This window comes from Sceloporus occidentalis, unplaced genomic scaffold, assembly GCF_023333645.1.
Source record: "Sceloporus occidentalis isolate IW3139 unplaced genomic scaffold, rSceOcc1.0.p SCAF_2, whole genome shotgun sequence".
Taxonomy (NCBI): Eukaryota; Metazoa; Chordata; class Lepidosauria; order Squamata; family Phrynosomatidae; genus Sceloporus; species Sceloporus occidentalis.
In genome coordinates this window covers 11,211,673-11,238,495 of record NW_028316982.1, presented here as the reverse complement: position 1 = coordinate 11,238,495, position 26,823 = coordinate 11,211,673, and the positions used below count along the sequence as shown (strand labels likewise).

At 39.6% G+C, this 26,823-nt stretch overlaps 1 protein-coding gene and 1 long non-coding RNA gene across 9 annotated transcripts in view; one reads left to right on the top strand and one right to left on the bottom strand.

The window, feature by feature from the left end:
- Positions 1-1,596: 1,596 nt before the first annotated feature.
- The window catches only part of LOC149317967 (guanine nucleotide exchange factor DBS-like), a 292,013-nt gene continuing 266,786 nt past the window's right edge, over positions 1,597-26,823 (bottom strand). For 3 of the 8 annotated variants that reach the window (XM_089508735.1, XM_089508734.1, XM_089508739.1), the window contains 9 exons: positions 26,362-26,471; positions 23,466-23,561; positions 19,072-19,161; positions 17,777-17,848; positions 15,864-15,953; positions 13,278-13,396; positions 11,433-11,545; positions 8,630-8,733; positions 1,597-7,149 (listed from right to left, as the gene is read on the bottom strand). In XM_089508735.1, the coding sequence (XP_089364861.1) occupies positions 7,049-7,149; positions 8,630-8,733; positions 11,433-11,545; positions 13,278-13,396; positions 15,864-15,953; positions 17,777-17,848; positions 19,072-19,161; positions 23,466-23,561; positions 26,362-26,471 (895 nt within the window). In that variant the 3' untranslated portion in view covers positions 1,597-7,048. The remainder of the gene's footprint in view (positions 7,150-8,629; positions 8,734-11,432; positions 11,546-13,277; positions 13,397-15,863; positions 15,954-17,776; positions 17,849-19,071; positions 19,162-23,465; positions 23,562-26,361; positions 26,472-26,823) is intronic. The other 5 variants (XM_089508737.1, XM_089508738.1, XM_089508741.1 and 2 more) reach the window with 5 other exon arrangements.
- On the top strand, positions 6,570-21,095 carry LOC149317969 (uncharacterized). Its single transcript, XR_016279952.1, has 4 exons — positions 6,570-6,727; positions 6,942-7,042; positions 20,243-20,522; positions 20,858-21,095. It is a non-coding gene; the product is annotated as an uncharacterized LOC149317969 (long non-coding RNA).

Sequence of the window (26,823 nt, the reverse complement as noted above, 5' to 3'; positions counted from 1 at the left end):
AACACAATCATGGGGTTTAATGATATTGCAAGATAGCCCACTACACACAAATTCGGGCAATGGGAAGTCAGTCCGAACACAATCGTGTGGTTTCACATTACTGCGTGATAGACTACCACATACAAATTTGGGCAGTGGCATGCTATTTTTGGGCAATGGGAAGTCAGTTCGAATGCAACTTGAATTCATGTAAATTCACTGAACTAGCGAATTCACGTGAATGCATTCGGGCCCCCCTTTCTTTTCATTCGAAATTAAGAGAAATTCCTCCCGTGTGATAAACTCCAAAGGCCACTTCAGGAAGACAGAAATCTAGGTTCCAAAACCGAAGCACTAAAGTTAAAAAGAGGGGGATGTTAGATCGCCTGTGATTAGTGCTCTGTAGCCCCCGAGTGTGCAATTTGTATAATAGCAAAAAGTTTGCACTTTTTAATATTAGATACCTATGTGCGCTGTGTGCCTTCAAGTCATTTCCAACTTATGGAGGCCCTAAGGCAAACCAATCACGGGGATTTCTTGGCAAGATTTGTTCAGAAGAGGTTTGTCATTGCCTTCTCCCGAGGCTGAGAGCATGTGACTTGCCCAAGGTCACTCAATGGGTTTCATGGCCAAGTGGGAATAAAACTCTGGTCTCCAGAGTCCGACATGGTCCGGCTACACCATGCTGGCTCTCTATAGTCACTTATAGAAATCCCTAACATTTTTATTGCATTGCAGTGAAACTGCTTTCATGAGGTTGGGTACTCATTTTACTGACCTACAAAAGCATGGAAGGCCCTTGGGGCCCTGGGATCGAACTCATAACCATGTGGCTGTGACACTGTGCCGCCAGAGATGCTGGTGGGATATTTAATGGGATTTGAGCCTCCACAGATTTTGGTATCCATTGGGGGTCCAGGAACTAAAACCCTGTGGATACCAAGGGTCCACAGTACTGGGGCATGATGTAAACCATGTAATTCCTGTCTCCGTTTTGAGATTTGTCATACTTTATCTATTATCAGCAAAAGAGTTCTTTTTTGTTTAAAGTTCAGACTGATGACATTGCTTTTATCTTTCTGTCCTTTTTTAACCAGCATATGTCTGTGCCTTTGCACAGGTACCAGCCAATCCCCCTCCCCTCCAGTTATCGAAAGGAAAAGATTTTGCTAGATCCAAGGCTATAAGCAGAGAAGAGAAACTTCCTTGCCCCAGTAAGGCAGCTAAATCATCTGTTAAAGACATGCACATTAATTGTTGGTGTGTGCCCTCAAGACGTTTCTGACTTATGACAACCCTAAACCCAGTCACAGAGCTTTCTGGGGCTGAGAGTGTGTGACTTACCCAAGGTCACCCAGTGGGTTTCCACGGTTGATCAGGGGATTGAACAACAATCTTCAAAGTGCTAATCTTACTCTCCAGCCACTACACCACGTAATTGCATTCACCTTATCAGAGTTTCATTTGATTTGTCTCACTGTCTTGTATGTAAAAGCACCTTTTGAGGAAAATTAATTCATACCTCTTACTGGTATGCATTGTTATAAATGCAAAACGAACGCAGGGAAAAAAACAAACCAAATTTGCAAGCAACTTTGTAATACAGTATTTATAATCTTTATAAAGTTGAAACAAAGGGTTGATTTTACATAGTTCATAATGGTATATTTACAGAAAGTCCAGCTTCACACACACACACATTTTGTAATACATTCATACATTCTGTTCTGATACGTGGAAGAGAGCAATTTCTATGGTTCATCCTCTGCCTATCTTCCTGCAACCACAAACTACAAATAACATTACCCTCAATATGGATAAAGGATAAAAATTACACATCTTGGACAAAGGATCCATTGTAAAAGAAGGAATTCAAGCAGCAATTTCAGTGCTAGCTGCAGCTGCTGAAGGAAATACAGAATTATTTAAAATATCATTTTAAATCAGCACACAATATTGTTATAGCCCCTATCTTTCACAGTTCCTCAGTGTACCTTTTAAAAGGCTGTGTCAGTATGTGATTTAATGCCCCTAAATCAATGAAAAATGAACCTTGATTTTAATGATACATGATATAAGAACTTACCAGCCAACATTTCACAGATGAAATCTGGGACACGTGTGGACAAGCAACATAAGAGTGTGGTCAAGATGGCAAAAGTTACTAACAGAAGAGAATACACAAGCTGGGAGAGCATGCAGCAGTTTGCTTTTGTTGAACCTACTGGGAAGGGCAAGATACTACCCTTCCTCTCATCTCCCATTTTGAGTTAATTTAGCGCAGACTACTTCTGCACTTTGAAGTTAGTTTTCAGTAACCGAAGACAGGCGTAGAAAAGGTAGAAAATGGGAGAAGGAAGGAGAATCTGGAACATTTTAAAAGCAATTAAAAAGTGGAATGACAGAAGATTAATTGGGACTGTCACTGCCAAATTGACACAGTTGGAGGGCAGGTAAAAGCAAAACCATATTTCCTAGCCATTTTGTGATGGAAACCCTTTTAATCTTTCAACAATAGAACTAGGGAGGAGTTTAGAAATTTTGGCTGGTGTTAGTAGTATACTGGTGTTTTTGCTCTCCTGAGAAATCCTAAAATCTATACAAGTCATTAAAAAGAAGCCTAGTACTGTGAGTGCTGCTTCCCCCTTGCCCTATTATTTTAGTTTCCTGGAGGAACACAGGTAATGAGATTTAGGGGATATCCATAGCATGGCATTCTGAAGTATGCTTTCCTAAGATTTAGCAAGATCAATAACAAATGTTAGCATCTTCTTTTTAACCTAATTTTCTAGACTGTGGTGACTATTTCCCCTCATCTCGAAGCTACATTTTAAAAAATGTGTCTGGATCCTAAGGTTGCGGGGCCTGATCTGACTCTAACCAGTCCACATGCATGCAAGAATGGCACATACATGTACCCTGCTTTGGTGAACACTGGGCTGTAGGTATAAGCATCACCAAAATGCCAGCTTCTGCCCACACAGGTCTTCCTAAACACATATCCAGGGGTAGCCATGTTGGCCATATAACAAACAAGAAATCATACAGGGGAAAAAAATTAAGACAATATTAGTCCCAAAAACCATCTGAACTGAGAACAGTCACATCTTGACAAAATGCAAGACATTGGGACTTACATCCCCCACCCCTGAATGATTTTTAAACCTTTGCTTGATGAAAAAGCCAGTGAATCTCCAAAAACTTGCAACATGTGTTCTTTGCATTTGGTTGTCCCAATGAAGGCATCACTGTTTTGGTGGATTTTGGATGCTATTGTACAAGTTTTCCTAGTTAGGCTGGAGGTGTTTTTTACCCCTTTAATCCATCTCACATGGATAATATTGTCTGCATCCTTTACAAGATGTGAATATTTCAGCTTTGCAAAACCCTCATTATTTTTCCTTTCCTTTCTCATACATGCTGAAATATCAGGCTATTGGAATAATTAAGAATAATAAATTACAATGATCAGAAAAAAATTCTAGCTGGCATCCTGATATTGAATTATAATAGTGTAAATCAGATTTATGCCATCACAATTCACTTTTATGGCCACTGCTTATATTGGAATTCTGTTCTGACTACGTAATGATCAAACTCCTCCAGAATTAACCTTATAAGCAACATAGTCCCACTGACATGGCCATGGCCATTTTGTTGGAGAGCTGAGGGATGAACAGAGATGCATCCAGCTACTTTCTTGTAGCCATACACATTGCAAGGATGTTGTTTATAGAGAGCTTGCAGGGACCCGCCATGGTCTCTGCAGATGTCCAGATTCAGCGAAACAGGTGGACACATCACCACTCATAATCCTACTCTCCAACAATATAAAAATGACTGTGTTGGAGGTGAAGTCGTGAGATTTAGAGAAATTAAAGGGGACCGTGTTGCTTAAAAGGTGAATTTTTGGAGAATAGGATCAGGAAGCATAACTATGAAGGCATCTCCTGACACAGGATCTTGTCATCAATTTGGCTGGAGAATCCCAGAAGGAAGTGAAACAACTGAAATGAAAGACAACACAGCCATTCAGCAACACTGTGGGGCTGTTCACATACCCTGTTGCATTTTTACTTTCATCCATGTGTGGATGTGGATAAGCATCTCTATCTGTGTTTTAATCCCCTCAACAGAAATCTGCCTGTCATTCCACTCCCAACACATACTCATTTCCTCTTTCTTAGGGAAGAGGAACTACCATGGATATATAGGATTTTAGGCAAATCTTTTTGTTAAAAAAGGATTCAGGGCACCAAAGGCATACACAGCAAGAAGGACCAGAAATGTGATTGGCTGCAGTTATGTGCAATGAATTGTGTAATATGGCTTCAGTAAAGCATTGCAGAAAATACGCAAAAGATAAATATTTTCTTGTAAATCTGAAGAAGATAATAATCATTTTCTTTTGAAAATCTTGTCTCTGCATAAACAAAAGATCAAGTTTTACATTTCTAGGCTCTGTGGCATTCAAGGAAAATATGGTAAAGGCTATGATGTTTATGAATAAAGAACCAGAAGACACAACAGTGGGCTTTCCAGTAGTCTGAAAGTGCAGTATATCATCATAACTCCCCTTCTGCGCTATCAGCCACAATTTTAGAGGAAGAGTAATTTACTAAATGTGGCCACACAAACCATTCTTTGGCTCAGGATCTCATATGCTGGCTTGTCACCTGGATGAATGTATATCAATGTATTTGCAACTGCAACTATTGTGGCCTCTGAGAATTACGCTGCTGCAATAACAGCGATGGGAAATATTGGTGTATTTCCAGTCTCCTCTAGTGCTATGAATGTGGCCAAGTGTTTATTGAACAAGTTTGCATGTAGGAAAAGTGTTGCTGGTGTTACATATGTTAACTAGCTTTACCTGTGGAAAATAGTATTAAAAATGGGAGCAATAATATAAGCCAAATGATAAAAGTTCTGAACTGAGAATTTTGGAAGAATTACAGTAAATTCTTCCCAGCTCGCTGGCTAATTGTAACAAAGTCATTTGGTCCTTTCACATGACACAGTTATAGTGTTATGATTCTTCTTTAATTGCCATGATTTCATCCTAGGTAATCCTGGGATTTGCAGTTTAGGGAGAGTACTTAAGACTTCTCAGCCAGAGAACTCTAATGCTTTACCAAACTGCAGAACCTAAGATTCACAATGGTCCATTGTATCTTAATGCTGAAGTGCATGATAAACTCTGTCACTGGCATCTCAGGCAAGAGTCTAGACTAGCTTCCTGTCTGTTCTTTTGACTGTGCACCGAGTATGGGGCAAGTGGAGAGCATTCACTTCCAGTTTAGGGAGGTCCAGCAGCAACAGATAATGTGAGTGCAGTTCAGATTATGCAGTTCTGTTCTTTGCTTAATTTTTCAATCTATGAAGCGTGGGCTGCTTCACAAGAAGAATGCATTATTAATGACCCTGCATACTAAGAGAGTTGTTAATTGCTCAATAATCAGACTCCAAAAGGGGAACAGAGCAGACACTTTAAATTAGAAATACCTTTACTGAGAAAATGGCCTTTAATTTGAGTGATAGCATTGCAATATGAATAAGGATTGCCACAAAGCTCTCTCATCATTTGAACACACAAATAAATTATAGAATTTGTCCATGAGACAGCCAGGGCCAGCCCAACTGATCAAGCAACCCAAGCAACATGTAACTAGAGACATGCATCCCAGCATCCTTTGAATCCTAGGATGTACCTCTCAGATTGTATATTGCAACCACTTGGGGGGTGGGATAACAAAGGGTGGGGTTGCTTTATTTGGATTCTTTTCCACTTACTAGCCTTAGATACAGCATCCATCAAATAGCCCTATTCCTATATCATTTTTTTAAAAAAAATTACACTACTAGCAGCTTTATGAGACCTAGTGTTCCCATTCACCATCAAACTGCCTTCATGCAAAATACCTTCACATATTTATTTTTCCTGCCTGCAGCCTGGAACTTGTAAGTGCTTCACATCCTGTAAATCCGAATGTCTATGGCAAGTCATGAAAGTGTCCATCATGGAGAAGAGTTTATACAGCCTTTCTTAACATGTTATGTACGGCATGGCAACAAACTGGTAACATGACTACATGCTCTCCTCATCTGTAAGTTCATTTGCAAGTATCAAAACATACCACAGACATCATATGGATATGTGTTAAATATTTGTGGCAGGGGAAAAGGGCATTGAATCCTGTTCCAGAGCCCAGCATATGACAATGTCCAACATGCATTCTACTCAAGTATAAAAAGGTGAATGGCAGCATCAGATAGAAATGTCAGCACCAAATGCAAAGGGATGTTCCCTCAATCACACACGTGTGTGCAGGGAGATGGAGGCACCTTCTTGATAGATACTAGAAACATACCCTACAATTGCCTTCACAAGTCAACTGTTTCTGTTTAAGTCATCCTATCTTTTACTCAGAATTTGTCCCTGTGTTTTAATTCAAAACACCCTGTAGATAAAACATAATAGACAAAAGTGTGTCATACCCATTGCTATTCATCAAAGGCATAACAGTTTTCTCAGATTCAGGAACTGCATCTTCTTGACCATCAACCAACCTACTTTTGTTGTTTTTGCTCTTTGTGATTGTCTTGAGATAATCAATTGATCTAGCCACCGAAAATGAGAAGGAGCTGAGCAGCAGATTTAAATGGATGAAAGGATCTCAGATGTCACCTCGGGGGATGTGAAGATTGGTCTTTAAAAATCCAGCATTTAACCAGCATAGTCACAAAGGTGAGAGCATAATAAGATTTCACTGCTTTTTGCCTAATTTAGGCAAGACCCTTTTCAATGGTTCAGAAAATGCAGGGGAACAAAAGATATTGTTTATGTATTTGTCAAATACTAAGACAGCATTGAAGTTTACGTTATTCTCCAGATTCCCTAATTCGTCAAGTGTGTGTGTTTGTGTTGCATGTGTATTTTAATGGATTTCATGCTGATGCAGCTTCACAGAATTCTGACGTTCAGAGCTTGTAGAAAAGGCAATTCAATCCAGCATCCGCCAGTAAACAGAAAAGAAGATGGAGTCCTGAGGAATTATTCAAGGTATGTTCAGCTCCCAGCTTTCTGTTCTGTTGTCAAACTTCTAGTTAACTCAGTCTCCTTCATTTCGGAGTCAGTGGATGTGGTGTTGTGGGTACCAGTGTACATATCTGAAAGAGGAATACTCCTGTATTAATAATGAACACCTTGATGGCATGTATACTGAAAAATACCTGGACAAGGGTAAATCTTTTCTATCCATACAGTTGTGACTTTTCCACCCATCCACTTGTGTGACTTAGGATTCCACTTCTGCAGTAGATGCCTTCAGGACCGGGTAAAGTGTGGACCTCCAGACATTGGACCTCAGTTACCATCTCCCTAGCTAGCATATCTATCTAGTGAGCAATGCTGGTAGATGCCATTCAAGATTAGCTGGTGAGAAGTTGAAGGCTTCCATGGCCAGAATCCATAGTTTTTTGTGGGGTTTTGGGGCTATGTGGCCATGTTCGGAAGAGTTTATTCCTGACATTTTGCCAGCTTCTGTGGCTGGCATCTTCAAAGATAATGCCAGCCACAGATGTTGGTGAAACGTCAGGAATAAACTCTTCTAGAACATGGCCACATAGCCCCAAAACCCCACAAAAAACTATTGGCTGGTGGACTTCACTTTGTTCACCTTTATGTAGCGAGTAGAATTTCACGGAGGATAAATCCCACCACTCAGTCACTCCCATCTTGATCTAAAACCTCAGTTACAGGAAGCTGCATTCAATCACTGATATCTCAATTCACCTCACTCGCTCATCTCTTATCCTTCTTGCAACTCATGAAGGTGTCTTCACTACCTAGACATCTGGGGACAATGAAGAACAGGTACTTCTGATATGAGCACTGGCCAGTTGGTTTGAGTGTCGCTGTTATGCTTTTGCTGGTGGCCTAACCGGAAACAACAATTTAACCAACTTACCTGTTCACCTAAGCTTTTGGTGCCCAGTGATCTTGGTACCATTTCTGGACTATTTGAGCATGATTTATTTTCCTTTTTTTGAATTGTTTTAAATAATTTTAAACTGCTTAAATTTAAAGTTGTCTTAAAGCTGTTTTGTTGATTCTACCCCACTGTCAGATCTTCAGATATATGGCAGGCTAGAAATATTAGACAGACAGGTCCAAAGGTAGATGTATAGAGATAAATAGATAGAAGCAGGCAAACAAATTGATATCTTGAAAAACCCATGGAGAAGGAACTTTAAGGACTGTCAACCTTGAAAGTTCCAATCCGAATGAAAGCAGAGAAGGAAATGAGTGTTAAGATGTGAGGACTGCTTAGTGATGATGGTGTGATGGAGTAAGTGGAAATGAAGGCTGCAGGAGATGTGCAGTGCCTATGTAATGCTGTGGTTAAGGGTGCAGGACTCGGATTTTGGATATACAAGATCAGTTCTCCCATCAGCCATTATGAAACTCAATCGGTGATTTTGGGGACAGCCATTCTTTCACAGCCTGATTTATCGCACAGAGTTTTTGTGCACTGTCTTGAGCTTGATTTAAAGGGGCTCTAGAATTTCTTCCTGCATTGGAATCTGGGTGGTAGTGGTTAAAAATGAGGACCTAAGCACATCTCAAACACTTTTCAAACAATGCTACCTGCATTGCTGATCCTGAAGATGTAGTTGGCATCCCCTTCTGTTGGGTGTAGCTGGTTGGAAGGAACCCAGTCCGTTTTCTCAGAAACCAGCTTCTTCACTAACCTGAATGTTCAAAGGAAATGCATTAAATGTCTTTCCCCCCTCATTTCTGCCATCACTTCCATGGCCTTCAAGGAAATCCATACAATGTGGGTCAGGAGAGAGAAACTGGTAGGGCTGGAAAAGCTTATTGCAAAGAGGCATTGGAGGGGAGTGAAGGTAATGTGAATTCAACCAGCATTGTAGACAAGTGCAAGAAGGTGAAATGCTGTGCTTTTGTTCCATACTCCCTATCCAGAATACTGTATTAAAACAACAGTAATGCTTCTGAGTATGTTGGTGCTATAAGCATACCTCAGTTAACAAAGCCTCTGACAAAGAAGCTCCTTTTTACAGTCTTTTTACATGCATACAGACATTGATTGTCCTCCTTGTCCTTTGTCTAGATGGAGTTTTTTTAGTAGCACTGGCATTAAGAGGGTGATGAAAGAGGGTTGAAGAAACAGACTTTCAGTAATAAGTAACAGTAGCATTTCTATAGTATACAATGCAGTAGAGTTTGAGCAGGCAAACTGGGGATTCTGCTCTAGCTGATGCTATTGCAGTCATGTGTGCCTGCCTACAACAGGAAAGGTAAAGAACGGTTGCCTCCAGAATCCCTTACTGAGCATGCATGGATAGGAAAACAGAGTGAAAAGGAGAGGGCAGATAAGCCTGCCTCACCAGCAGCACAGATCTGTAAATGACCACCAACATGGAAATCACAGGAAAAGTGAAAGCTGTTGAAAGAAAATGTCATCCCTGGATGCATTTTGGACTAAGTTTTCAAGTGCTCTCTAGAAAGTTCAGAACTTTTTCTCCTCTACTTAGGTGAGGCTTACTTGAGCTGGGTGTTTCATTTTATATATTCATATTGTTAGTCATGTTCAAGGGCTGTTCTTTCTTTTAAGTTTAGTTTTATGGTGTTATTTCTGCCTCTAGTAGCAAATTTTCTGTTAAAGGAGTAAAGAACACATCTACCTTGTTATCTGAGGTATACTTGTATTTTTATTTCATCCTCTTACATTTTTTAAAAAAATATATTTTGCAGCACTCGTGTCTTTTGGCCTCCCACCTGTTTTGCATTCAAATTAATTTAATTAATTAAAATCTGCAAGTATAGCAAAACAAAGCAAAAGGATTTTCAGTAATTTTCTCAATGAAGGGAAATATCTGTGATGTTTTGGTCCCAGCTGAGACATTCTGAACAAGAAGCATGTCTTGAAAAATTGCTCTATTCTTGGAAGATGGGGGAATAGGACAGTAGCAAGATATGAAAGCAGAAGTGCAGCAACAGGGTAATGGTGTGACTGAGAATGCATCTGAATGAGAAGCATGATACAGAATGATGTCTGGCTTTGTATCATGGCTCTTGGAAAATATCTGTGCTTTTGAATGGGAAACATGGCACAAGATTCAGCCAGCTGTGGATAATTACACTTCAAATGCCCATCATGTATTTGCATCTCTAATGAGAAAGCTACCTGCCTGCTGAATATTTGATGCCAGTATGTGGCACTATGGGGGAATCTGTGGAATAAAGGAACAGGTTTTGCTTTTCCAGTTGTTCTGCATTCACTACTTTGCCTCACATTATCTTGTAACAGATGAATACAGGGTAAAATCACATGTTTAACACATTTCTTAAAAGGTGAAAGATGTCTCTTTGCCATTGAGCATAATGTTCCTCACCTATGTATATTGCATTTAGTATCCTTTGTTTTGTGACCGGTCACTGGCAAGTAATCACAGGCCTAATTTGCAGTTCTGCTTGCTGAGGTGCATATCTCTGAGGAAATCCCATTGCGGGAGGGAAAAAAAGTTTACTGCAGGGAATTTACATTTCTCTTAATATCTGCTTTGAACTATGGTCAGGTATTCATTTTGTCTCTTAAATAGAAGGAGCACGACCAGAGCTTGGGAAACTTAATTTTTAAAAATTCCAGCTCCTATTCTGTGCTCCAAAAATAATTTTTCCAAGAGGCAGGAAGGAGGGAGAATTGCTAGAGGGTAGGGGGCTGCATTACCACCAGGTAATGGGGGTCCACACCTTCATCACTGCACTCCTACATATTTTTTGCCCCCCAGTGCCTTCCTATGTGTGTGGGGCTTTTCCCACTAACCGTCCTGAACCATTTTAATCCAAGAAGAATCCCTTTATATTGCAGGTCATTTCTGGGACACATGCTGGTTTTTTTTAAAAAGAGGGTTTTTTGTGGCCTGAAATGGCTCAAGCGTCCCCCCCCCCCCCAAGCACAATAAAAATGAACCCCATGCCCCAAAGGGTTTTGTTTTTGAAAAAAATTGAATCCCAAGGAACTGGTGTACGTTTTTCTAAAAAAACACACAAACCCAGCTCTGTCAACAGGCCACATTTTGCCCACGCCTGCCCTAGGGGAAAATTATGTAAAATGGGTGAGCTTTTGAACTAGGCCACAAATTCACCTTGCACTATTTCTCTATCTGAAATTCACATATCATATATTGTCCCATATTTTTACACTAATTTGAGACCTACCAGAAAGGTCGATTCCCTTACCCCATTGCATCCCCCCCTCTTCTTTTTTTTTTTTTTTTTGTGTCTGTCACCTGTCAGTAGTTCATGCAATATTTATCCAACACTTAAAAGGAAAACTCTTGCCATCCTTTAGGTGTGCCTTAAAAAGCAAGTCATAAGTGTACGTATGTGTGTTTGTGTTTTTCTCACTGGTTTCTATACTTACCATTGTCCATCTTCACCTTCCTGTATAAACTGCACTAAATCTCCATCCTCTAGAGTAAGGGAATCTGAGAAACAGGTGTCATAATCGCCTTCTACCCGGTAAATATTTGACCCCTAAAATGAATGAAACAAAGGCAAACATGCAGTTATTTTGGAGGGGAAGGCTATGGGCAGAGTGTGGCAGAGGAGGATATTCTAGCGATGCAATTCACACATTCAAAATGATAAATGTGTATGGAAAACCAATGGTTTTGTTGTACCTGCTGTTCTTTAATTTCAGAAAAGGAATGGAATTTATAAACAGAACAAGGACTGAGCATCACAAGTACCTGAGCTTTCATTGTTTCTAAAAAGCAAATCTATAGCCTTTTTCACAATAAAAAAACAACATACTTCTATATAATTTTAAGGCTAAGTCCAATTGCTAGTCCCAATTAAAGTAGGTCCATTGACTCAATTGATTCAATGTGTCTACTCTAGGTGGAACTAGGAATCAGATTTAGGCCTTTGCTTGCAATTCTATTCACATTAACTGGGAGTAAGCCCCATTTCAAAACAGAGGGTCTTACTGTTGAGTAACCATGCATAGGATTCCACTGTAAAGTTTATTTTTCTATTCTTATATATTTGTTATTGTGAAAAGGCTCAGTTGCTTTTCCAACAAAGGGAAGTAAAACAATAAAAAGATTTTTTTTTGTTTGAAGCCAAATAAAAATCCTTTTCAAAACCACAAACTTAAGAAAAAACATTGAAATCATACATAGAAAAGCCTATGAACTCCATTAAAAACCTGCTGGAAATGTCTTGGTAAATTGAAGGGTTCTCATCTGAATGCAAAAGATATAGGGGCAGCCAGAGCTTACTTTTTGTACTACAATGAAATGGGGAATTTGGGGGATTGTACTCCAAGAAGTCTCCTTTCCAGACTCTGAGAGCAGATCAACCAAATGATGCACATCATAACAGAAAACGTCCTGTTTTCTCCTACCCTCTTAGACATTCCTAAAGCCAGTGGAGGGATGTGGAATTGGCTCAAGACATTTAATGCCTGAGACAAAGGGCAATATGGCAGCTTCCTCCATTTCACATATAGAAGCCTATTCAAGGAGTGGTAGAATTTTACTCCACTGCTGGTGGCGGAACAATGTCATTCACCGTATCTGAAAGCAACAGTCTAGTTCAGGGAATGCAAACCGGATTGTATGCACTGAATACATCCACCTTTTTTCTCCAAAAGTGGATATCTGGGGCTTTGAAGGACTTTGAGCAGATACAAATGAGAGATGTGGGTCTTTGCTAATACATGGGACATCAGCCTTGTGTAGACCTGGGTCTGAATCCTATTGATCAATCCCAACTGGAATAGATCCACTGATTCAATTGCTGAATGGTGAATCTATACATAGGTTAATCCCATAGATTGACATGGTCTACTCTAGTTTAGGATTAACAATAGCATCCAGACCTTGGGATGCTGAATACCACATTTCATATCATTTTCCCACTCTGTATGGTGCCTTTGCAGAATACACCCAGCCCTGTTGGTATCCTGTTACCTTCTTTGATCTCTTGACATGCAGAAGGGTACAAATTAAACAAATAAACAGGGACACCATACATTACTTCCCCACCTGTTGTCAAATCTGAAATTATACCGAGGATTTAGGAAACAAAAATGTAATCTTATGTCTTCATTCTGCTGGTACTTTTAAGAACTCAACCTGACACTATTCCTATAGGCTAGTAAAGTGCAGATAAATTTTCTGGAACATTTGGGCCCAGGCTGGAGGTGTGTTCATGGTAGTGGGAAAGGCAGCTGTACAAAGTCCCAAGGGATGTTACATACATTATTAGGCTGAGTCTCTTCCTCCATATCTGAAGAGTTAGAAAGTTCCTCGGCACTGGATGGGATGGCTTCAAAGTCCTCAAAAGTATCTAGTGATGGCATCTGTCTGCTGGGCCATCCTTTGCAAAAGAAAAAGAATTACTGACATTAACTCTTGTGATTTAGATAAGACAAGTGGAATTTTGCTTCAAAATGTTGTAGAATGGGGTTATTCTCTTCACATTTCCAAGTAAGAATTCCATTCTCTGCCCTATCTGCAGTTTTTTCTCCCCAATCCCATCCATCAGCATTCTTCAGCCATGGAAAAACCTCTTTTCTCATCATGCTATTTTGGCTTTCCCTCTATTGGTTTATTCTTTCTCCTTCCATTTCACACTGGGATAGGGGGATCCTAGACCCAGCAGATATGAAAAAATCAATTTATTGCCTATGTATAATATTTTATATATGCAAATATCTATTGTTTGTTGGGACTTTAAACATAACTTCTCCACAAGTAAGCCATCCATGCAATGTAATTTTTCTTTCTAGCAGTCATAGGCCAGTGGCAAGGAGTCAGAGAGGGAGGTTTGTCCCCTTATCCACCCTTCGGGTGTTTTGTGAGTGTTTGTAAACCTTGGTGTTCCCCTGAGTATACCAGTGCCTCTTTTTTGTGCATGTATGATGCAATTTTGGCTCCAATTCAATCCAAAGCCCAGGGTGGCTTGAAATTGGCATTAAACTAGTGTGGAGAATTGCATCAAAACAGTTGCCAATAGAGAAAGTGCATTTATTTTATTTACATGCATTTATTACATTTGTGCCGATATTTTAAACCACTGATCCTAAATGTCAGCAAAGTCCTTCAAACCTACTTCCAGTCTTTAGGTAATAGACATTGCCCAGTTCATTGCAATATTCTCAAATGGGACATTATCAAGATTGCAAAACATGTCCCAGTTTTGAGGAAATGAAAAACCTGGAGTATAAATAAAGTTAATGACATCATCATCAACAACATATTATATCGTACATATTACATGAAATCTGGAAGCTGTTGTCATTCTTCTGTGTAATTTCCCTTACACATTTGGTGGTACATTTTGGGTTGATACACAACAGACATATTCATTTAATGGTTATATAAATGAAATTCCATATTTCACAATCTTATTGTTAGACTTGACTACAGCAGAGCCATTGAATCCACTGGATTTAATGATTTATTGGCTTACCATGCAACACCATGAATTGAATCTACCAATTTGATTGATTGAATTGAATCTATTGATCAACAACTGACTGAATTAAAACCGGGTCTACTGGACTAACAAACAAGATTCCAGCCATGCAACTGCACATACTTGAATGGTGCATAATTATTAGTCAGTGAGCTCAGATGCCAGCCATAGATGCTGGCAAAACATCAGGAATAAACTCTTCTAAAATATGGCCACATAGCCCGAAAATCCCACAAAAACCTGGAAAAGGGCTTTACATGAATGTCTTAAAGTAGATGTGAGTTAGCTCAAGCACTGAGATTGAATCCAACTTTCTTGCAGTCTGGCATTCCCCAGACAGTTGTGCCACCTTCCCAAGACATCATCATTTCACCGATCCTCCATTTTTGTGCTCTAGTTTCATTCTAAATGGTTAAAAAGTCTATGGCTTAACTGCAGGCAGTACCAGCTTTAAACAAACAAACAAATGTTCTGTTTTTTTATCTCAACCTTTTGTCTTTGGTCACATCCACCAAAGAAATGTGTTCCTCAAAAAGTTCCCTGAAAATGAATTTGTCCCTCAGGCCTACCCTTCTGAGTATGGCCAGGCTGTTTATACAAGGAAGTAACAGTAGTTGTAGATGCCTCCAAGTCAACTCTGATTTACAGCAACCCTATCCTCAGGTTTACTTGGCAAGATTTATTGGAAGAGGTTTGCCACTGCCTTCCTCTGAGAAAGTGTGACTTACCCAAGGTCACCTAGTGGGTTTCTATGACTAGGAGAGGATTGAAACCCAGATCTCCCCAAGAACTAGTCCAATATTCAAATCACTATGCCATGCTGGCTCTCTATTGTTGTGCGCTTTCAAGTTGACTCTAACTTATGGTGATTCTATCCTAGGATTTTATTGGCAGGATTTCTTCAGAGGAGATTTGCTGTTGAATTCCTCTGAGGCTGAGAGAATGTTGCTTGCCCAAGATCACTCAGTGGGTTTCCATGGCTGAGCAGAGTTTTGAATCCTGGAGTCCTACTCCAACACTCCAGCCACTCCAACACACTGGCCTTTAGTAGCTCTGGAGCTGCATGTATATGCTTACTTATCTGTCATCACTAGGCCTATGGCATATTTTTTTCCTACCACTGAAAGACACAAATGGATTTGGTCATTTGAGTCAGTGAACTCTTCAACTTGCCCTTTGAACTGTGCTTTCTGTTGTGCTTTTTTGCATAGTCTCCTTACCAAGAAAAAAACATTCCTCCTTTTGAGACATGCAATTTTTTAAATATTGAAACCAAGACACATGAAAATTCTGTCCTTTGTCTCTGACTTATGGACACTTTTGCATCACATCTTAAATAGAAACATTTCAATTCCTTTTTTTTTACCTGTCTGAGAAGCAGATCTATGTACTGGTCTTGTAGAGGGAACAACAGCGTTGCATTTAGCTTGAGCCAAGAGGTTGCAGTCAAAGGCATCTGGGATAGGAAGTAGGGTTTGTGTGTTCTAATTGAGATCCATGTTAAAAATGACAGGCTAAGCATGCACCCCTCCAGGTAACTTTCTCAGATAGTGCAAGGTTGATAACAGACTGGATTTCTTCAGTGCCTTATAAGTAAGAATTTCCTCTCATGATACAGATTAATAATCTGAATCTAGGAGTAGGTCTCTCATGCAAGCAGGTCAAAAGCGAAGACAGATGTAACACTGTAAGAAATCCCATGGTGTAGACCTGTCTTTGCAACTTGTGTTACACCATACACACCAGCAAACTGAGAGCCAGATTGGAAAATCACTTCTCATGATGGAGTGTATCAGCCACACCACCAAGCATTGTGCAAAATGGAAGGATCCACTTTTTTTTTGGCCATGCCAATTCCTTTGGAATAAAAGCAATAATTTAAGTGTATGAAGTGGCAGTTGCATGATGCAGCCGAAGAACAGTAATGAAACTGTAGTTTGGAGCTATATTCAAGCAATTCTATGAAGGTCTTCCCAGATGGAAAGTTGGATTTCAATGGGACATACTCCCAGGTTAGCGTGTATAGGATGTAGCCTTAGTAAAGGAAAAGAAAATTCACAACCACAGAGATACAGTTACATTAGCATGCGACCAAAGACACAAGAACAATTTAAACATGGCAAGCAGCAAACCCAAGAGGCAAATGAGTGGCATGTATTTAAGAGATAAAATGGAGTGGAAGAAAGGAATGGAGCTATGGAGAGAAGGCCACATAGATGATGCCAAGTCCCACCTCCCAATGGCTTTTCACAAATGATTTCACAAATCTTCATCCCAGTCATTGCAGCTTTAACATTTTCACATTGGAGAAGCTTTGCCTAGAAAGGTGGAATTAAAATATTTCCAATAAATAAGCAAACTTTTCTTGTCTGCTCATTTATTCATATGCATTGTTTAAGGGGCAAAGGTTATTCTTTATTTGTTAAAGCTAATCTTTATTTCCACCAGATTGAAAGCAAATTATTTAATTATTGTTTCTTTTTAAAAATATTTTCATGCCATCTTTCAAAGCAAAATCCCCCTTAAGGAAGTTTCCAAGTAAAAGCTATATAAACCTAAAAAATCAATATAAAATATAATCGACACAAAGAGAAGCGTATTTAATTTGATTTCCTTAAACCCAAGGTATATGCTGGAGTTTAAAGCTATAGGTCATAAAATGTAGAGCAGTATCTGAAGCATCCAATTCTTTATAAGACCTATTTAAAAAGTTAGCGCAAGGACCAGGTGCTTCTCCTGTAGAAGAGCATTCCCTAAAGATGAGGCCAACTTAGAAAAAGCTGTCTTAATGTCTACCAACCTGATGGAGTAGTTTATACTCAGACTACTGTTGTGATTGAAACCAAAGTATGTACCTAAAGTTTTTTGTGGGTTTTTCGGGCTATGTGGCCATGTTCTAGAAGATTTTCTTCTTGACGTGCATCTGTGGCTGGCATCTTCAGAGAATCTTCTAGAACATGGCCACATAGCCTGAAAAACTCACAAAAAACTATGGATGCCGATTATGTACCTAAAGCTGGATTATTAGGAAATGCTTCCCCCCACCCTAATAATACATGAGTCTTAAATGGATCTTTGCAACTACAACAGGCAATGAAAAAATAGCAAATGACAAATGGTTTTCGGAAAACTGAAAATCATCTGACAAGTTGAGCTGGAAGGCCTTATGGATTCTCTCACATGTAATAAGCTAGTGAGGATGAAAGAATGGTCATTCCATGAGTGATGCTAAAGGACTGTCACAGAACAGCTCCATGCACTGAGTCAAATAGCTTGTACCTTCAAAACCCAGAGGTGTTGGATCACTTTTTATTTCATGCCTCTTGACTTTAATTGCAGGAACAAGGGGACCTGTGTGATGTTTGCAGATAAAAAGATTGGAAATACTGTTAGAGGTTCTCTCTGCCCTCTTGGCATGGGAAAGGAACTGGAATAACAGAAGATGAAAATGACTACTGAACTTCAGTGTCCAAAAATACCCTTGAAGCAACTCTAATATTTATAACAGTCAGTGTGTCAAGATGGAAGAAAAATACATTATGAATTGCAATGCATTACCGAAAACCTAGCTTTTTTGATTATCTGCAAATCCAAAGAAAACAGAGCAATTTGAAGAACCAAATTATGACCCGTATCACCACCCCATTAAACACATATATAGTGCTCCTGCAATAAGTTTGTAATACTGTAAAACTTCTAAGTATCTGAGTACATGAAACTGCTGTCTTAGCACTCTCTCATCATAGCCAGTAATCTAGCAATGGATAGATGGAATGCATACACTTCACCTCTTCATGGTGACAGTAGGAACTCAGTTTTATCTGACAAATACCACCTGCTTCTCCTATAATATACTTTATAAAAACCCACTCAATGTTTTATTTCACAGTACGAAATGTTCTTTCCTAACTTGGATATAATAAATCTACAAATGGTTAAAAACAACTGCCTAAATTCTACAATAAACAAAATGGTATCAGCATACTGAGTATACCTCCTTTTCCTTCCCCCTTTGTTGTGTTTTCATGTCTATCTACTCATTTTTTGTTCCACCATTTTATACATGTTAGAGCTCCCACACTTGTTGCTTTTTCTTCTCCTTTTACATTGACAACTGCTCCAAGAGAGGATGAGGGACACAAGGGATAAAAAAATCAGCACTCTAAAAATATGGGGTGAAAGTTGATGTATAGTTAACACAAAAGCCACCTCAATCGCCACTGTTCAAATTTAGCTTGTGCTCCAAACCAGAAGAACAGCCCCATCCCTACCAAGCCTGATTCAGGTGGGTAGAAAGGCAGGGACACAGTGGAGCACATTTGTGAACAGCAGACACTGAAAGTATGTATTTCTAGAAATACCCAGAAATCAAAGTGCCCTGAGTAGGAACAACATCATGGGGATGTAAGTTCCACCACTTGCAATGTTCTATCAGTACCAGAAACCTTGCACCTGAATCTTTCTGCTCTTTGTCTTGCAGACCCTGGGGTCAGTGTGCAAGGTTTTAAGGCCAACGGGATTTGTTCCAATATCTGTACAGGCAAGGGACAGCTCAAGTTTTAGTGTGACTGTACCTTTGGTTAAAGCAGATGTGTTAGTTGTGGTGCTGATGGAGGAAGCTAGGGAAAAGCGGCGGGTAACATCTCTCTCTTTAGATTCTGGATCTGGGAGGATAGATAGATGCAGTAAAGGAAGGGTTAAAGCATAGGCAAGCAAATAGGCTATAGGAAGTATAACAGCAGCAGGGAGGAGATTTTAAAAGTAGCTTGTTCTTGTTTAAAACTACAATAAAATAAGAAGAATAAGTTAGTAGTCCTTTTTACATGAACAGAAATACTACAAGACCTTTGATAAGTTTTATACTGAACCATTTCTTGTTTGCATGAGCAGCAAATCCCTAGCAGCTTGAATAACATACCTTTTCACCCATCAATAAACTATTTAATGACCTAGTTATCATACAGGCTGAGGTGATTTCATGTGACAATTTACCAAATGTATTGCTTGTAAACCTTTGGTCAGCTGGTCTTATGTGTAACCACATTTGTTTTCTCAAATTGCTGATAAACTATTAAAGGATGGTAAAATTGTCCACAGCACTTAGTAAGGTAATATAGGTCATTGGTCTAGCACACAGATAGATGAGTGTGTCTGCTGTGATACGTTAACCACTTGGTAAATGGTTGAAGGTTTCACATCATGTTAGGTGGTCAATAGGTGACTGATGGCTTCCCTTGGATCCAGAATTCAACTCACTTTTTTATACTCCAAATAATAACCTATTTTTAAATAGGTGAAACAGTAGTCACTTGTTATTTTCAGCTCTGTTTCATACTTCTAACCTGTCCTCCGATAAAACCCTTGATTAGCAAACCAAATAAACTTATATCAGTATTAGCTGTTCATGAAAACAAGACCGAAGGATCTTGATTGTGATAAAATATTGCTTAGTGAAACACATGATGATAACACCAAGGTGAAAAGAAATAAAACAGCTAGTATTTTGCATTATACATGAGTGAAACTGTATAAGATGCACAAAAGTGAGCATGATTGTTAAAATGATTTGTTTTTTGTTACATGGTTAGATGCAGGTTCCTGGGAATGTTAGTTTTCTAGTCTATCCAGGGATAAACTACACAGGTGTGTTGCACTAGCGGTTTGATAACAGTTTAAGTGCCACAGTTCCATTTTACAGAATCATGTGATTTGTGCTCTGGTGAAGTATTTGTTTTTCTTTTCTAGTGTGTTCCAGTGCACTCCCTGAGAGAGCAAGAGAATTTAATGCTGGAAATATCAACATTAGAACTTGTCTGTCCAAGTACTTTATATATTCTATACCACTAGAGATCTCTAGCAGAGGATTCTCAGTATTTCATCAAGTTATTAATCCCAGGATTGTGTAAAATGGAATCATGACTGTTGAACTATTGTAACTGTGCAGTACAGCTACATCGAAAGACACTATAAAACCCTGCAAGTTCACAGATGTCCAACAAAGAGGATCACATTGATCCTTTATAAGGTCAGTATATTTTCAAATACTAAACCATATTAGTAACTCATTCATGCTAAATTAGAATCTGTATCCACATATAAAGAAAAAAAATCAAATTTTTATCTGTAAAACATTCAGATTTTAGTTTGAATTATAGTAGGGACAGATGCCTTTCCAGAAAACTAACTGTGCATCCCCCTTTGTACATAAGAGAGAGCAAGAGAATTTAATGCTGGAAATATCAACATTAGAACTTGTCAGTCCAAGTATTTTATTATTCCAATATCTGCAAAACCATATTTACATGTATCCTAGCCTACAAACCTATGTAAGGTTTTAATGGTCATGATTTTCTGTTTCAGAATTATCGGATGCTGGAAGAGACTGTATTTCTCATAAGGATCACCTCCCTCAACAGAATTATAGTGCCCAGAACTGGGGTAATGGCTACTGAACCAATTTAAGCCTGTAGTGTCTGCCCCAGAGAGAAATGAACTGTGTTTGCAGCCTTCTAAATACACCTAATAACAGAAATAATCCTAAAATTGCAGCATTTGTCAATTTACAGTATAATTTCCCATAGATTACCTAATTATACAATAGAATGAACATCAGCCTCTGAAGCTCTCTATGACATTGGGAGTCTAAATGGTACATAGACAGATGTATTAAGAAAGCTGAAGAATTGTAGTTTTATGCAGTACTACCAATGTTATCACAAGATATCTGTGAACAACCATATTAAATAGCAGCTTAAAAAGAGTTATTGTTTGCATGACGCTACCTCAATATAGGCCAAGCACATGGTGCCAGTCAACCACTTGTCTAAGCTTATTTAGAAACTCACCATAAAAGATATCTGCCCATGGATACCAGGCTGAAATTTGACAAATATAATGTCTTATGTTTGGATACAAAGAATCAAAGGAATAAGATGGTAGAGACTTGGTGTGGCAGCATTATATGGAGGAAGGAACTGGATGTCTTAGATGATCCTAAGCTGAATATGAGATAGTACAACAGGGATTCTGAAATGGTTAGTGCAAATCTTAACAACTAATGCAGTTATGAGAAAATAGACTCTCTAGCTGCAGGCCAGATCTGAATCTATTTCTGGGCCCCAAACTTTGAGAACATTAACACATTGGATTTTATTCAAAGGAGAATAGCCAGGATGGTGAGAAGACTAGAAATCGAGTCCTACTGAAGAATGGTTTAACCTAGAGAAGAAATGAAAAGGAAACATCATAGCCTTCGGATGACAGAATGGCTTCTAAAGCAAAGTGGCTTTCACACAGAAGATGGAATAGACTCATCCTCTGCCACTCCAAAGGACAGAACTAGAACCAATGGGTGAAAATTGTGATGAATAATGTTTCAGCAAAACATTAGGAGTAGTGATGTTAAGAACTTTTTCAAAGTGGAACAGATTGCTCAGGAGTTGGTAGGCTCACATTCACTATGGTGTACTTAAGCAGAGTTTGAACAGTGATCTCTTGGGAGTTGTAGTTGCACCCTGCATTGAGCAGGTGTTTTGCTTTTTTAAATGTGTGAGTGATCAGATATCTAAATGGCTATTAAACCACAGCTGAGATAGCAGAATAGAGAGGGTAGACTGGGGCCACCGTACTGTGGGAGGAAGTGCAACACTTCTCCCCTCCTTGCCCTTTTCCTGATGGAAATGACTTTGTAAGCTGCTATTAGCTCTGAAAAAGGAAACAGACAAATACTGAACTATCTCCCCCCCCCCCACACACACACACTCCACTGCTCCACATCTGATAGGAGATTTATGGGGAGAGGGCAGATCCACTAGGAAAATGGCACAGAAGGGTTATTCTGACCATGCTCTGACACATCACATCATGGCATTGAGAGATGTGTGCCAAAAAGCTTTGCAAGCCCACAGAAGATTCTGTGGACAGAACTCTCAAATGGATCAAAGTACACCTATTTCCCTTGGTTGTCTTGTCCCCAGTGAAGAATGTTGCCCCAACTTATCATGCAAAATTAAAGACATAAGAATAATTATGTTGGAAGAGACCAAAGGCCTATCTAGTCCAGGATTCTGTTCCCAAAATGGCCAAGCAGCTAGCATTGAGAAACAAATTGCCTCTGATACTGGATGTAATATAGAGCCAGCATGGTGAGTGGTCACTATTAATTGTATCCTCCATGAATCTGCTTGATTCCTTTTTAAAGCCACCTATGTTGGTGGTCATTGCTTTGTCTTGTGGTCCTCAGTTCTGTAAGTGTATCCCATGAAGAGAACTACTTTCTTTTTTCTTCCCCATATTTCCCACCTCTCAGCTGCATTGGATGGTATCCAGGTATTATGAAAAAGAACAAATACTTCTTATAAATAACACAGATGTTAATTGTGTGCAATAAATTAAAGGCAAAAAAGCAGGGACACAGAAGCAAAGTTTGGAATGCTATTGAGGAAAAAAATCCACAAATGAGTAGTGGTAGGCTGATGTCCCAGAGCACCATCTTATCCCCGCTTAGTTATGGGTGGGTCCAAGAGCATCATCCTAATACTGATCAGTTATGGAGGGCTTCAGCATGTTATTAGATTCATTCTTCTTACATCTAATTTTCCAAACTCTGCACAGTGCCATCCAGAAATATAGCAGAGAATGATTTCCCCCCCATCATATGCCTCTATTAGGAGAAACCTCACCTGTTTAGTAAGAGTGTCTATGTATGAGGAGCACAGATTCAACCATACCAAACCAAATCAGATGGTATACTTATTAAAGGCACCTTTTTGTAACCACAACCAGGAGACTACTTCTGGGGAGAAAATAAGGGAGACAAAGAAATGGGTTCATCAGACATACACATGACAATGAAATGTGGTGGCCAGACTTGACAAGGAGTGATGGATGCACTACAGGATGGAGACAGCACTCAGAGTCTGAGACATGTTAGCTGGTGACCAAATGCTGGAAGCAAGGATGGTTTTACCTTTGGGTGGAGCTCTGCGGTTGGAAAGACCTTGTAATGTAAACCGCTTTCTAGCAAGAGCTGAGCGCTCAAGATTAAGGCTGGCGGAAGAATCGGCTAGGAGAAAGAGGCAGAGGGAAGAGAGAAAGTAAGGCAGGAGGGGTCATATACCTTGCAGCATATGAAGAAAGCAAAGAGTTCGTAAGGGTCAGGAAGGGAGGGAAATATGGTTAAAAATGTGAAATTTTTGGAGCCTGAGTCCATGATTATGAGGTAGTTAAGCAGTTAGGAAGGTGATTGTTGGGAGGTCAAGGAGGTCAAACTAGCTGAGCCAAACCAGTCCCTTCTTGGGCAAAGGATGATTTTGACTAGCTAAGTTTCCTCTGAGTGCAAAATGGAACAGCAGGCTGCGTGGGGAGGGAAATACATAGTTCTGAAAAGAAGACAAATCAGTAACAAAGACACTGAAAAACAGAAATAAAATAACTAGTGGTCACAAAACATCCAAGTGCTGCTGCTGGAATGGTAGCCAACTGAGTGTAAGGCCAACCATCACAAAATTATCAAGAGTTAGTTTTGGTTTAGGAGATTCCTTTTAAATTGGGCATCCAGTGTAATGAGCAGACCTGTAGTTAGAGAGGACTTTTACGTCTACTATAGAGCCATAACTGCTGAGCAGTGTATTCATCCTTCCCTGTTCTCTAGCAAAGCTGTCCCTTTACAGGTATCCCTCTGCAAAACTTCTCCTCCAAATATTTATATAAGTACTTGAGCTCTTTTCAGTTAAAAAATCCCCAACCCTTCAGCATGTCTTACAGAAAAGAATAGCATATTTAATTTTAAATTTTTTTTAGTACAGTACAAAATATGTTGGATCACATCCAATATTAGACTAAAGGGGTAAAGGAGATGCTGGCAGCTGTCTACATTTGCCTATTGGCAGGATCAGCCTGAAAAGGATGGCACCTTGCCCCCTGGACTTCTGATCATGTGTAATGTTCTTAAGGAACAGTAGGATACCCAGACAGCAGAATCATTGCAATCTGATACCACTCTAACTGCCATGGCCCCATCCTATGAAAAACTTGGATTTGTAATTTGGGTTTTCTTGGCAAGTTTCTTCAGAAGGGGTTTGCTATTGCCATCCTCTGAGGCTGAGGCCAAGGTTGCCCAATTATTATGACTGCTAAAATGTCAGAAAAGTAGTGCAAATCAGCCAGCAGATGGTGCACAAGAGGCACTATATAAATTGAATGAACTGTAAAAAGAACTGAGGAGTGTCTCTTCTGCCATGCTGCCAAATTTTTGAACTACGCTGCTTGGCAGACCACCACAAACCTCAAATAGCAGAAACCACTTTTCCTAAATGCATGATGTATGGATATGAAATATCCAAGGCAAGAACACTCTTTTTTCCAACCTCCCATGAACAAAATATTTTAGCTCAGTAGAACTGGACTACATGTCTTTCATGGGGGTGGACGAGAGATGGATAGAGAAGTCACACTTTTATTTTATTTTTTATTTTTATTGGCCTGGTGGCTGGTTCATCTTGAGTCAGCTACACCCACAAGATCCTTTTCAGTATCAGCAGCTGCTGAATGGAGAATGGTTTGCCTTTTATGGCTTATCACAATGTAAACTGGCTGCCAATGGAATTCACTATTAAGGTTTGATCCTCTGGCATCTCCTGGTAAAAGGACATCATCATCTGACATTCCAGCTGAAATTTTGAAGAGTCACAGGAAGCCAAAATGATACAGGTTTAGACTAGAAGCAGAGTCTTGCAGAAATAAATTGATCCCCAGCCAACCTAGCATGCACAAGGTAATTTGGCTCTGCCCTGATGGCCATTTCTACTTCCTTCATACAGAAAGAGTACTGTGCCTGTCTCTGAAATCCAAGAGTCTCTTTGAGCACTGCTCACTGTCCCATTGCATGGCAAGGGATGCAAGAAAGAAATCCCAATGCTATCTAAGACGCTTTCCCCTCCCTGATGCCCAGTTTGTCTACCCAGCTAAACAGATCAACAATGAACAAAAATCCTCCCCTCCCATTTTGTTATTTTCAATAAAAATACAGTACATAGACAATACAAACCATTAGTACTCCAATTAGTTCTCGTAGGCATCTTCCATAGTCACAGTGGCCTACCTAGGCAATGTGTAAGTCCCAATTGCCACGAGGTGAAAGACTATCCAAATGGTGTAGCTCAGTGATAGAACATCTTGTTTTGCCTACAGAAAGCCCCAGGTCCAGTCTCCCTGTCCCCATGATTCTAGCAGGACACAACCTCAAGTAGCAAGGTTAGATGTGATATGATACCAGACACCTACCTCTGGTGCAAGTTATTCAGGTCATCTTTTGAAACTGAGCTCCACACATGATGTTCAAGTGACAAAATACCTGTGACAACCAGCCCAACAAGTGCTGAGTAATCAAGCAGTGGGATATCAATGGATGCCCTGTCTATGCACCTGTGAGCCGGGAAGTTGGGTCCAACACTATGCTTAACAGCAAGGGTAAGGATAAGTCACAATCCAAAGGATTTTTCTCTAGAAGTTTCACTGTGATGTCTTTAACATGTCGATCAATGAGGTCCAGAGACCACAAAAAAAGCTTACAGTTTCTATGTTAGCATTTTGCAGAGACTGGAAAAGTTACATTTTAGATGGCAACTCTCATCACAGCTATGCTGGCTAAAGCATTTGGGGAGATGTCATCCAAAAAATAACTTTTCCAAGCTCTGTCATTTAGGAGCATATATTTGATAATCTAGATCTTGAAGGTTTCTCCCATTTTGTCAACTTTAGGATGCAGGAAACAGAAAAACTGCAGGTGTGCAGCCAAAAGAAGCAATGTCCAAACTGAAACCTCCTTGCTTGGTTTGTGACATATTTTCCAACAAGGTTCCTACCTCTTTTTTGTCTGGCACTGGGGCTGATGTTCCGATCCCTGTTGTTAGACATTTCCAGGCTTGAGAGTTCAGATTTGTTTTCACACAAACTCATCGACTTTCTGCTGTACCTTTAGAGAACAAAAGAAATCCAGCAACTGTTTTTAGACACCAACAGAGGGGCATGAAAAGTATGTGTTGCTGCAGGCAGGGCTTCCTCAATTCATCATTACAGTGTCACTTAATTTAAAAGCCTTCCTGCCAGATTTCCAAAATGGAAAGGAAATATAGTTTTTAACATGCCTTTCTCAATGTACTCCACTGAAGAATCCCAAAGTAGGGTTGCCATAATTCTCTACCACAAAACAGGACAAAATGTAGGACAAAATTTAGACCAAAATGCAGGACAATTGTAGGATAAAATTTAGCCCAAAATGTAGGACATTTAAGGTCCTCCATTTTTCTTAAATGTCCTACATTTTG